The sequence below is a fragment of the Ceratotherium simum genome, chromosome 11 (assembly GCF_057802395.1).
Source record: "Ceratotherium simum simum isolate JZ-2026a chromosome 11, ASM5780239v1, whole genome shotgun sequence".
NCBI classification, from domain to species: Eukaryota; Metazoa; Chordata; class Mammalia; order Perissodactyla; family Rhinocerotidae; genus Ceratotherium; species Ceratotherium simum.
Window position 1 is genome coordinate 15,611,656 of NC_141910.1, and position 13,459 is coordinate 15,625,114.

Consider the following 13,459-nt stretch of genomic DNA (forward strand, 5'->3'; position numbering starts at 1 on the left):
CTAGAAATTGGGTGCCCAGGAAGAAGAGGAAGTGGGTTTGGTGAGCACATGGCATTGCCTCTGACACATGGATATGCAAACACACATACAGATATATAGAGACATTGAAATAGTTCTTAATGTCTTCATGATAAAATCCGAACCATATAGGATCATAGGGAGTATCATAAAGAGGAGTGGAAAGTCAAACAACATGCCTCCTATTTTTTCCATCTTGTTCCTGACACTCTGTGACAGCTTGAGCCTCATTTCTCAGGCTTTTGGGATGTCTCCACATGCATGTTCCAGAGGCCAGCAGAGTGCCTCACGTGAGCAGTTAGACACTCTCACCCTTTAACATATTTCCTCCTGTTCCCACCATCCTCTCTTCCTGGGCCTATTAACTCTCCTCTCCCTCCCCAACTCAGAAAGTCCCAAGTCTCATTGGAGTTGTGAATTTTTACAGCTTCCTCATTCTGGAGAGAGGAGGAATGGTGTCAGATCCCCCTCCAGTCCTAGATGGAAGGTGTTCTTATAATTTTCTCTTATGCCCAATTAGTGAGAAAAAAAAATTTTTTTTAAACTCTAACAAAATAACTTTGGTCTTAATGTGCTAAAAGAACATTTATTTCCACCTGTGTAGCCTAAGATATGCTTTATTCTATTAGATACGGAAAGACATGTCATCCAATAGCTGTTTCTTGGATTTCTTGGCTGGAGGTGGGGATGGGGACAAGGGTAGTCCTGCCACATGATTCAATTGGTTACACTTCACTTTCCTATTGAAGGACAAATGTTCTCAGGTTAGGCCAAAAAGAAGAATCAACTGTTTTATGTTTGAACTTGACTAAGGTGAAACTTTTCAAAATATGGCTTCATTGGTTTTAGGTACAGTCTTGCTTGAAGGCAAAAGGTAGACAAGATGACCGCTTAAAAGTATCTGTGACTGAATTCAAAGACAGCCTGAGGTGTGGAACAGCGAATCAGGGGACATGTCAGTTCAGTTAGACAGGGTTTTTGATGAGCTTTTATCCACATAGTGTGCAAGTTTGGCTGACCTTTTCACTGAAGGGACTGAGCCCAGCCATCCTGCTAGTTTAGCACTGTCTCTGCATCAACAGGGCTTCCTGAATCCCCTTTTCTTTCCCCTTCATTGAAGGCATGAATTCCACATGGTTTTGTGGTTGGGGGCAGAAGTATCTGACAAGCAGCTTAAAGCCCAGTGGTGGAGCCTCAAGGTTGGGACCTCCCTGGAACCCTGCGGTTCACGAACCTCTACCGGAGCGCTGTCCCCCCAAGCATTGTAATGATCTATCTACAAGCCACCTCCTGCCCCCACTCCATTGTGGGCCTTTTGAGAGCAGGGATTGTGAATTACATCCTTTGGGGTCCCCATGCCAGAAACAGGAACTAGAATTATCCTTTAAGGTGCTGGCTGAATCCTGTGGCTTCTTCCAGGAATGTGGAACCTGGGTCTTGGGCTTCAGCCATTTGCTGATCTCCATTCCCCACCTTCCCACCAGGCCCCTTGCATCTGCTCACCTTCATTTGGAGGAGGGGAGGAAAGCATGGTGAAGTGAAAAGAGAGAACAGGATCTGGAACCAGATGGGTTCAAACCTAGGCTCTGCCCTTCAAAACCTCTGTGGCCCTGATCAAGTGACTCCAATTCCTGGAACCTCAATTTCCTCACCTGAAAACCAGGATGATGGGCCCTTCACTGCAGCACTGATGAGAAGGGCCCAGCACAGCTCTGATACCTATTTGGGTCTAACAGCCCACTCATAAATGTGGACCCAAGGCTTCCGGTCTCCCGTTCCAAAAACATTGAACACATTCATTTATTTTCAGTTTCCTGTATTGTGTTGAACTTAACAGTTGATTAACATATGCAGTCATTCGCCATCTAACAACATTTTGATCAATAATGGACCACATATACGATGGCGGTCTCATAAGATTATACCACATAGCCTAGGTAGGTAGTAGGCTATACCATCTAGGTTTGTATAAGTACACTCTATGATGTTCACACAATGACGAACTCACCTAACGACACATTTCTTGGAACGTATCCCCGTCATTAAGTGACTCATGACTGTATATACAGGAAACTGAAAGTAAATGTCAGAGGTGGTCTGAAATGAACGTGTTCAATGCTTGTTGGAAATACATATGTATATATGCCTATATAACTATATAGTTTTATTTTTATTCATATTTTTCACCTTAACGTGACTGTAGGCCTCTAGCAGACAGGAACTAAATCTTATTTCTTCTGGAAATCTTCCCTCTCATGCCCAATTCCAGTTCTTGCTCACTCTGAGCACCAAAATATACTCAACAAATTTGTTCTTGTCCAGTGAGAGGGAATGGAACTGATTCTAAGTAGTGAGAAAGAATGCTAGGTCCATTCATTCCATAGCAGTGCAATTCCTGGATAAAAGAAGAATGGAAAAAAATGCCTATCAACCGTTAGGTTCGGAGCCCTTTGGTACAGGACTTTTAAAATTCACTGGCCTTTGCTAGGAAAGTATGCCTCGGGGAAGCTCAGACACGAGCACTTCTTAGGCCTGCAGCAGTCAGGGGGTTAAAGGATTCTTCCAGCCAAGGGGGTTTCCAGAGATGGATAGAGGGAGACTTTACCATCTCTCCTTCATTCATCTCCCTTTCTTCTTTTAAACTATTTTTTCCTAAATGGTCACAGCAGTTAGTACCTGATATAGAACTTTAGAAATTCAGAAGTGTGTGAAAAAGATGATGATAACCTTCACCCCTAATCCCACCACGCAGAGGCATGAGCTTTCTCTATCTGAACAGACCAGGCAGGGTGGGGTCCAGTCCGTTATTCAACGGTCTCCATTTACTCTGCAAAGTAACAGCAGCAAGGCCATGAGTGTCTCCTCCCTCACTTTGGGAGGTCTCATTCAGGGATCGGTAAGTTTGAGCTCTGACTTCAAGTCTGAAGCTTGGAACAAGTGCTGTGCTGTGTGGCTGGGGGCCTGGGGCTTTCAGAGGCATCGCCATGGGGGCGGCCGTGCCCATGGCAGTGGGGGAAGTAGCTGGGAAATGACAATTTGCAGCATCTTTCCACTTTGGGCTCTGGATACTCAGTCTGTTCCTGCCTGGAGACCTCCCACAGAAGTGGAAGGAGATAGGCACCCGCCTCGCCTCGGTGCACCCGGAGCTTAAATAGATTTTAACAAAAAGTCAGACAACTTGGGCATCTGTTACTCTCCTTCTAGACCTTCTGCTCCTTTTATACCTACAAGGAACAACCCATAGAAATGCGATTTCATACTCCAGTAATTACATATATCTGGTCTTCAGTGGACAGGGAAGAAAACGACCTGTGACAGGGAGCGTCTTTCATGATTTGCAGTCCGCAGCTGCTCTCCTAGGAGGGTGAACCCCAAGCAGAGTCCTTGCTGAGCAGGGGTTAAGAGTGTGAGGATGTGAACTGGAGGTGCTGAGAGGGAGCTCCAGGGCTCCCCTGAGCAAAGAGCGGAGGGCTCTGGGGTGGGGGAGGGAAGCGCCTGCTGGAAGGAAGAGGTGAGAGAGACAGATAAGGGGGCAGGCCTGAACTTTGGAGAGCCAAGGGGGTTGTGGCTTGTGGTGTGTGGGGTATATTATCTTCTCCTGTGTCTCCTCATAATCAATGTTACATTGTGGAGCTGGATTTGTTAGTTTGAGAGTTGCAATCAATTGCTGGAATTCTGCTTCAAGACAGGCAAGAAGAAAGGCTGCCAGAGGGGGGTGCCCAGCCATTTGGGTTATATAACAAAAGAACATTTTTGTCTTGGAGGAGGTGATTTAGGCACTAGGAAACCTGCCTTGCAGCCTCCATGAACACTCAGCACCTTACCCTGAAACAGGCTGCTTAGGGGTCTGTCTCCCCACACTGCACCATGAGCTCCCCTAGGGCCTTGCTCACCTCTGGGACCCCAGGGTCTGGACAGTGCTGCTTTGCGGAACCGGCCTAACTTCCTCCAATTCACTGTTAGTTGAGTTTTAGTTCAACTAACATTTCTTATCTGGCACCAGGCCCTATGGCAACACGGGGAATAGAGAAATGCCGAAGACACAGGCCCTGCCCGCTGAAGCTCATGGTGATAGATTGTTGCTGTCAGACTGTAAGGGGAATGAAAGGTGAGGAAAGGTGATGTGAGAGCCTAACGGACAGGGGTGTTGGGGGAAGGCTTCAGGGAGGAGAGGACAACCTGAGTTGAAGGGAGAAGGCAGAGAGGAAAGAAGGCTCCAGCAGAGACCAGCATGGACAAAGGCACGAGGTGGGAAAAGGCTTGGTGTCTTCCAGGTCCTGGGAATAGCACCCGGAGCACCAATGATAATCAGTGAGGGCGAGGGCGAGCGCTGAGAGGCCCATGTGACTTCGTGTGCCAGCTAAGAGCTGGGACCTCATTCTACAGGGGGGTGATCCTCAAGAGGAAGGAGGTGGGCAGAGAGAGACAAGCAGAGTCCCTCAGGTGGGGATGGGTGGGTTTGAATTTCCATCAAGGAGCATGTGTTTGGTTTGAAAAAGCAAATTCAGAATTAAAATTTTATATTTGATGATTGTAAAAAGAATACCTGTCACTTTTGTAATACAATCTAGATCTGACTAAATTTTGACTAGAGGAGCAGGAATTAGAAAAAAAAAAGGCGAAGGAACACTGCCCCAGGTGACAGGAGCTACCAATAGGTCTTTAGCAGGGCAGTGACAGGCGTGGGCCAGATTTGCATTTTTAGAACCACTCTGGCTACTGATTGGAAGGTGGGTATGAGAGAGGAAAAACTGGGCAGAGACCACAAAAGGGATGGAGAATTGATGGCATGATTCAGGGCACGATGATCTGGGTGGGGAGATATTTAGGACATAAAACCAGAGAACTTGGTGACACAGTAGGTACACAGGGTGAGAAGAGGGAGGAGTCAAGGCTGCCTTCGGGGACCCTTGGTGGGGTGGCTGGCTGGGTTGGGGGCAGGGAGAAGGGCTGGCTGGGGGAGGGAGGCTCTGGCGCAGGGTTGGCTGAAGTGATGGCCCACTGGAACAGGTCGATTTTAAGGTGGCTGTGGGGCATCAGGGTGGGCAGAGTCCCCCGAGTGCCCCTGACTTGTCCAGGTTCATAGTCTGGTGGACAGCCAACTAGGGCTGGAATCTGTGTCCTAACTCTTCCTGCCTCGCAGCCCAGCCTGACTACACACGAGACAAGGAGCAGGTGGCCCTGAGGTGCCGTGCCTCCCAGGAGGTGCCAGGTGTCATGGGGGTTGATGCTGCTTTTCTCTCTATGTGGGCCGCCCCTTGCTTCTCAGCTCTACCCGAGGGACGTGGGTGGCCAGGAGCTGGGGCAAGCTAGGTTCTTGAAGCACATGCTGGGGAAACCGAAGGCTGAATGGGTGGTGATGCTGGCCTTGATACCGCAGCAGGCGCAGGCTCAGAGGGTTGTCAGGCCAGGGACCCCCAAGGCCCACCCAGGGCGGCAGCCCTGCCCAGGTGCTGGACCCTCCTGAGTGGCCCTGGCATCAAGCCTGTTTCTCAGTAAGACTTGCTGATCCAGTGCTTGTCCAGGCCCTGCTCAGCCTGACCCTGCAATCAGAGATTTGACACTTTTGGTACCACAGGAGAATGTTTTACAAATAACACATTTGCCTACAATACCTGTCGGGGCTATTTTCATTTTAATCAGGGATAACACCATAACCCAAGGAATGGAGGTCTAATAGTGGAAATTCAACACCGATGGAGATTAGGATGGGAATTATTGTGTTCAGTGTACGCTTATCTGGGGGACAGATGTCTGTCTTCTTGGATGAATGGCACAGGTCACTTCTAGGGGCAAAGGATTAATTCTCTCAGTGGACACAAGAAATAGCTCAGATTCTGAAAATCCAAATGTTAGCAGGTTGCGGCTATGGGACAACCTCGCACCTCCGTGGCAGGAGCTGCTGGGGAAGGAGGAAGCTGTGCTTCACGTAAGACAACTTACCTGGCTGCAAGATTCGTCCTTGGGGGTTCAATGGCCACCTATCAAAAGGACAGCATCCAGATGTATGCGAGAAAACCCTGCCCTGGAGCCAGCCATTCCTGGAAGGGAGGGCTCCCACGTTGGTAGGACAGAAGCAGCACTGGACAGAAGCAGCATCAAGTGGTGACCCTGTTCTAGCTAGAAATAAGGCCGATGCAAGGAGGGCCCCAGCTGGCAGCTGGACGTGCAGAGCATAGAGATTAGCTTTTGGAAGCAGCTGCCAGGTCCTTAACTAGAGGCATGAGCGTCAGGACCTGCAGCTGGACGTGCAGAGCATAGAGATTAGCTTTTGGAAGCAGCTGCCAGGTCCTTAACTAGAGGCATGAGCGTCAGGACCTGGCTTAGGGGCCATCTTGGCACTGAAATGCTGAGCCCTGGGTGCCCTGCCACTGTGCCTCAGTGGGCATGCAGTCTCCCTTCTCCCTCAGGCCCACTGTACCTCCCAAGGTGGATTCTCCTTGCCCCTCTCTGGTGAGACAAGTCTTCCCGGATGCTCCACTGTGGACTCATTGGGTCAGGGATGGAACTGAGTGGCCAGTGAAGCAGGAGAGGCAGGGCCTGGCTCCAGAGCCATGGTGGGGTGGGAGTGAGGTCACAGATGCTGCCAGCCCTGGATGAGAAAAGCGTCCTGTGTCTGAACAACAGAGCACCCACGTGAAAATGGGAAAATATCACTTGTCTTTTTCTTTTTTTAACATTTTGATGATTAACCTTTTGAAGACCTTGATCTCTAGGATTTTTGGAGTAGTAACTTGACCTTGTTTGTAAGATATTAACAACTTCACATTCCTCCTTCAGTAGTACTTTGTGACCTGTTACCCAGGTGTTAGCTGGGGGCCTTTCTTCCCCTTGAAGCCTGGGTGAAATTGTCTTGAATCCACTAATTCATGGCCTGTGCAACTCCAAACCCCTCCCACTCTCCTGGGGAGTGATAGTCTTTAGGCTTCTTCTGCCTCTTGGGCTGCATCCAAAAATCACTCATACCAGCATCTGTGAGTTTAGTAGCTGTTAGTGAAGTATGCGTGTAGGCGAGGTCAGGAAGGGGTCATACGTCTCCCGGCCCAGCAGCCTATGACCCCCTGGGCTCCTGCAGGAGTCCCACATTCCACTCCCTCCACCATGCAGAGCAGCCTCCCTCCTCAGAGGCCTGACAGCCAACACTCGGCAAACGGATTTTCCAATTCCTCTCTTTGAAAGGAATTTTGATCCCAATTGTAAAGATAATAGAGTTTTCTTTACCTTTTTATAGACATAATTTGCTTTTAAAATAAAAATTTATTTCAAGTTCATTTTGAAGAATTTCCTAGCAGTCCTTAAAATAAATCAGCATCTAATGGTGCTGCAGAAACAGGATGAGGAGTCATGGGGTGCAGACAAGACCCTGATATCTGTGGTTTATGTTTTCCAGTTTCCACCTGGATGTGTGAAATCCTGTTCATGTGGTTGGCGTCCCTGAGAGCAGAGCGGGGTGCACAGGCCGAGCACTGAGAAGACGCAGCCTGAGACAAGGCTGATCCAGCCTCCCGGTAATCAGTTGGTAGTTTTGGGTGGTGATGGGGGGTGAGGCACACTTTTTGGTTGGGTCCATCTCACCAGGATGAGCTTTCAGACACCCCGATCATTGCTATGAACCCCCCAATCCTGCTGACCCCAGAGCTAACATGGAATGTGAAGGACCTTAGAGGTCCAGCCCTCCTTAGAGTCCAGCCCTCCAGCAGGGGCAGAAGCCCCTCTACAGCCTCCTGTAGTCACCCTGACTCCGAGGAGAGAGCTCACCACCTGACAAGGCGGCCTGTCCTGTCTTTCCCTTACTGAGCAGCTCCTGCTGGTGGAAAGTTCTCCCTCGCACCCTCAGCTAAAATCTGCCTTCCTAGTTCTGGCCCTTGAGGCTCTAAGGAGTCAGCCTAATCCCTCTTCCATGTGGCAGCCCCAGAGACATGTGGGACATTGGAGTGGAGGAGTGCAGGATGTGGAGCCGGGGACACTCCTGGTTGAAACACCGACTCCACGGTTAGCTGTGTGATATTGGGCAAGTTAGTTAACCTCTCTGTGATTCAGTTTCTTTATCTGTAAAACCGGGACGATAATGTCTGCCTCAGGGAGTGGTCCTGGGAATGAAAATAAATCATGAATAGAAGTTGCCTGGTGCTGTTCCATCACCAATTCTCTGACACCGACTGGGTGTCCTGCAATCCAGCTCAATTCTGACACTGCCCCGAGTTAAAGGGCACACAAGTTAACTGCCACAAGTCAGAGGGCCAGGTTGCCGACCAGACTGCCCCCACTTCAGATGCCAGCTACAAATGGGGTCCCTGGGTCACCCGCACTTCTGACTGACTTGGCTATACATTTGGGGATTCCCATACCCCCCCTAGTTTCTATAATTCACTAGAATGACTCAGAACTGATGGCACTGTAATTGCGATTACAGTTTTATTATAAAGGATCCAACTCAGGAACAGCCAAACGGAAGCAATGCGTAGGGCTGCGGTGGGGAGGTGGGGGATTGGCGCAGAGCTTCCATGCCCCCTCCATGCCCCTAGAATCCAGGCGCTGTCACCATCCCAGCACGGCAATGTGCTTACCAACCAGGAAGTTCCCCCAGCTCTCAGTGTCCAGAGATTTTTAATGGGAGGGGGCACCATTGGGGAGGGGGGCTTTATTACTAGGCATAATGGTTTAAATCATCTGCCACTTGATTGAACTCAATCTCCAGCCCCTCCCCCTCCCATCCTCCGCATTGGAGGTTGAAGTTCCAGCCCTCTAATCATGTGCCTGGTCTTTCTTGGTGGCCAGTCCCTCTCTTGAAATATCTGAGGGCCCACCCTAAGTCACTTCATTAGCATAAACTCAGGTTTGGTGAAAGGAGCTTATTATGAATAACAAAAGACACTCCTAATGTCTTTTAGACATTTTAGAAATCCCAAAGGTTTTGAAGCTCTGCACCAGGAACCAGGGACAAAGGCCAGATACATTCTTTATGATGTCACACCGGGCCCACGAATGCTGGCCTCTCTGATCTTCCTCTTCTTGCTTACTCTCTTTTCTGTGATCTGCAGGTTGACATGTTCCCACTGTCTGGTCAGAGAACTAGGCATTCTCATCAGTCTTTTTCTGGATGTTCTTCGTTTTGTTAATATAGCTCAAGATTGAATTAGGTTTTTGGACTAAAACATATAATTACAGTTATTTAGTGTGCACCTGTTTATGATTGCATCATAAGCCTCTCATGACTCGAGTTCCTAATGCCACGATGATTCTAGCCCCTAATGACACATAATAAGAGCAAATGCAGACTAGCACTTGCTATGCACCAGGCACTATTTTAAGTACTTCACATATATTAACTCATCTGATCTTTGCGACAACCTAATTCCCTCATTTTATATATGGGGAAACTGAGGCAGAGAGCGGTTAGGTAACTTGCCCAATAACTCACAGCTAATAAGTGGCATAGTTGAGATTCAGACTCACTGTCTTGTTCCAGAGTCCATGCTTTTAACCCCTAAGCTGGGCTACACACAACTTTGATCACCTGTGAAGCATTTTGGGCAGGGAAGGAAGGAAACAAATGGATGCCTCTGGTTCACAGAGCCAAAGGGTTTGCCCAGGCCCCTGTTGTCATGGTGAGGGAGTCAGGGCTACCCCACCCCTCCTGGAGCACCTCTGGAGCAGCCCTCTGGGCTGGGCTCTAAGAAGTGAAGGCAGGCCTGGGGGCATGGTGGTGTACGCTCCTGTCCATCAGGCCCAGACCTTCTCCCTCCTGCTTCAGGGTGGGGAGAGCTACTTCAGAGCCTTCACATACCTGTTGCTGGGAAATGCAGCCACTCCAAGGGGAAGGGGAGAGATTCAACCTTTTCCTGCCTGAATGGAAAGGATTTAGGCCAGGAAGGCTCAGGACCAGGCTCTGCTGGCTCAGATGATCCTAGTCCCAGAGAAGCTGAGAGTTCAGGTGCTTTTGGAGCTGGTTGGACCAGAGTTGTAAGGAACGCTGGGAGCTCATCCCCATGTTCACATCCAATGTACTCACTGGGGGCATTGCTTGTTGCTGTTTTTAAAATAACATCAAAGATTTGGAGCTGTGAAAGCGCCAAAGAGAATTAAAAGGGGTAGGGTGCAGTGGAGCAATGCATCTGGAAGAAGTTTGGTCTGTAGCACTGTCTGCCTTGGAGAATCTGGGTGGTGACTACATGTTTGCATGGCTCCAATGCATTCCCGTTGTGTTTGACCTTACAATCCTTGTTACTCCCCAAGTTTCAGGGATGAGGCTGTCTGGGAGCATGATGAAGGTGAAGTATTCTTAACCCACTCCATGCACATGGGATTGACTAGGCAACTGTCAGTTGGTCACGTGTGTTCTGTGCAGATGGTTCTCTTTTGGCATTCGGCATAAAGAAGAGACCCTGGGGGAGAGGGGATGCAAGAAGGAGGTCTCTTGCTCCAGGAAACCTAGATCCTCCATCCTGCTGTCTTTTCTACGTGTATCTGTCTCTCTCCATAGTGTCAGAACTGGAAAGGGCCCCGGAAGTCATTCTGTTCACTCCCTCATTTAGAGATGGACCAAGTGAGACCCAAAGAGAGAAATTACTTGCCCAAGTCCACGCAGCTAGAGAATGCTGAATTGGGGCAACATTGCAGGCTCTGACTTCTAGTCCAGAACTTATTCCAGCAGAAACATCCCTGATGGACACAATCACTCTTTCTCCACTTAGATGAAGAATCTGGCTTAAATGCTACTAAGTACATACTCAACAATTCCAGCAACCTGCCAAATCTGTTTCAAAACCTTTCTTTAGAGAATTTTGTTTTGGCTGCCACTGCCAGAAGTCTCCCTCCTCCGTACCCCATCCCTTGCAGCCAAATGTCTCATCTACACAACTGGTAGGCATGGTGCCGGTTGGGGAGATTTGACGAGTGTATTCTTAAGGAGAAGACTAATTAGTGAAAGAATTAAAATCAAAGGTCACGGTTTGGCAACCTTACAAAAGCAGGTAGTGATGACATTTGGAGGACTCTTGCCGTCCCGGGTTAAGTGCATGGTGGCAGGTGATGGTTGGAGTGGGAGGAGGGTCCTGGACAGCCATGGGAAGTAGCACCTGGCACTAATGATAGAACATGAGGCTTTGTGCCATCTTTGGCAGGCTTGCTAGAAATGGCCGACACCTGGAATAGACACCTTCCATTACATGTTACAGCCATTAACACCTAGTCAGTGGTATTTCAACCCTAGCTACCCATCACACTCATCCAGGGAGCTTTTAAAAATCCGGACGTCCAGGTCACACCCCAGACTAATAACATTAAAATCTCTGATTTCTTTAGTTTTTAAACTTCCCCAGGTGATTCTAATGTGCACCCAAGGTTGAAAACCCTGCTCTAGGCCAAGGGTTCAGGCCATCAGCCAACCCTTGAGGGACCCTGTCCATGTGCCTTCCCTTGAACTTGCTATTGGCCCTTCCCCAAAGGAGAAGAATGCAAAAGGAAAGAAAAGTCACCTGACTGTTCTGGGCTGATGGGTGGACTCCCACTCCTCCTCTACCTAGTGCATCATCCCCACCCCACCTCCCCCCCACCCCGCCCTCCTGGGCGAGGAACTGTAAGGTGGAGGGTAGGGTCCTGACAGAAGGTGGAAGAGGAGGTCACAGACAACTCACCGACAAGGAGAGGATGCTTTACGGGCTGTCAGGAAGGCCTCTCGTGGTGAGCTGCTGGCTGGAAGGAAGGCTAGAGCTTGGGCTGACAGGATCAGCCGAGGGGAAGAACAGATCAGGACCAAGGAGACCAGGAGCGCTCTGAGAGAACAAGAGAGCACCTCCACCCCTCGTGGAAAGGGAACCCATGGAGGTAAAGTGAGGGACGGGCAGGTCAAGGATGAAAGCCAGGTGTCCTGATCCCATGTAATGCTCTTTTCTTGGTATCTCCCTACTCTGTTCAGAAGCTAATTATCGTCCACTTGAGGCACTTGGCTTCTTTTGCTGTGAAGGGGATCAGCCAAGAGGGAGAAGGGTACAGCTCGTAAGGCCACCCTGGGTGTCAAAGGGGCATAACCCAGATGTGAGGGCCTAGCAGTGCTGACACCCAAAGGGAGACTGGTGTGGCCCAAGCCCCACAGCTGGTTAGGGGAGGCTGAACTGTAGCCTGCTTCTTCGGAAGGGCTCCAATATGGCAATAGAGGACATTCCTTCTTTCATCATCCAGGCACTAACAAAGCATGCTTGAGTAGAAAAACTATGGCTTTTCCCCAGGCCAACTCTCCAAAAGCTGCCCCAGTCCTCACTCCAGGGACCAGGTCTAGATAGTGGGACTCTGGGCAGCCTGGCGATGTGGTGCCCTTCAATCAGTGTTTATTCTTTTACTATTTCTCAGTATTCATTTCGTGGGGTTTGGGAGAAATTAATTTTCCCTTAATAAAAATTTCACACCTCTTTTAAACTTGGCGTAAGAACCTGATTCTGCATTGAAACACGTTTTACAGAAACGGATTCACCAATACTTCTTTTCCAGCGGCCAGAGCAAAGTCAAAGTTGTGCAGAAAAGCACTGTGTAAAGCATTTCCCACATTTTAGTAGATCCTGTTCTCTTTTCAGTTTTCTTTTGTGAATTTCCCACCACATTTTTTAGGAGGCTTGTTAGAGGGTTTACATTTAAGATGAAATACTAATTCCCAATAGTTTTACACTATGTAGATATGCATCACAGAAATGCTCAAAAAGGTCTTCAGGTCATGCTTGCACAGGGGGAACTGTCTACTCCACTGGAGTCGGGAAGTTTAAGGCTGGCGGGTTAGTCAGGGAAGGGTGGTGGACCCGAGTCTAGTCGGATGGTGCACTAGCGCCCCCTATAGATCGGTAGGTGCCGGTTCCCTGCCCTCCATCCTGCGGCTCCGCTTACGCTCTCCAGGGAAGAGCGGCATCCCGCTGTGAAGCCAGCCCCTCTGCTTTAGGAAGCGTGCACTCCGATTGGGAGCACCAACCCGTTCGCTCCCCCTCTTCCTTTCCCTGTAGGGTTCCAGGAGTGGATAGTAAACCTACCAGGAAAATGAGTGAAGAGACTGTCCCCGAGGCTGCCTCCCCGCCGCCCCCGCAGGGGCAGCAGTACTTCGACCGCTTTTCTGAAGACGACCCTGAGTACATGCGCCTTCGCAACCGTGCAGCGGACCTGCGGCAGGACTTCAACCTGATGGAGCAGAAGAAGCGCGTGACCATGATCCTGCAGAGCCCTGTGAGCGGCGTCTGAGCCAGGCGGGGCGGGAGAGGAGGCAGGAGGCAGGAGGCGGGGAGGGGAGGGGGCGGCGCTGACTCATTCGGGAGAACCTGAAAGATAAATAACTCCTCTTCCACTTGCTCAGGGTCGTAGCAATTTTAAGCCCGATGAGTAAGATGCGTCTGGCAACGTGGGTGTTTGATTCTCTCCCTCATCACTGGTGCATGGCAAAATGTGGCTTATGTACGGCGGTTGG

General features: G+C 49.5%; 1 protein-coding gene across 5 annotated transcripts in view; it reads left to right on the forward strand.

Moving 5' to 3' along the window:
* Positions 1-13,459, forward strand: part of ADD2 (adducin 2) — a 108,428-nt gene that overhangs the window by 47,763 nt on the left and 47,206 nt on the right. For 4 of the 5 annotated variants that reach the window (XM_087436601.1, XM_004435570.3, XM_087436604.1 and 1 more), the window contains 2 exons: positions 7,409-7,526; positions 13,005-13,221. In XM_087436601.1, coding sequence (XP_087292727.1) covers positions 13,039-13,221 — 183 coding nt within the window. In that variant the 5' untranslated portion in view covers positions 7,409-7,526; positions 13,005-13,038. Of the gene's footprint in view, positions 1-7,408; positions 7,527-11,671; positions 11,845-13,004; positions 13,222-13,459 lie in introns of those variants that run through there. The other variant, XM_087436603.1, reaches the window with a different exon arrangement.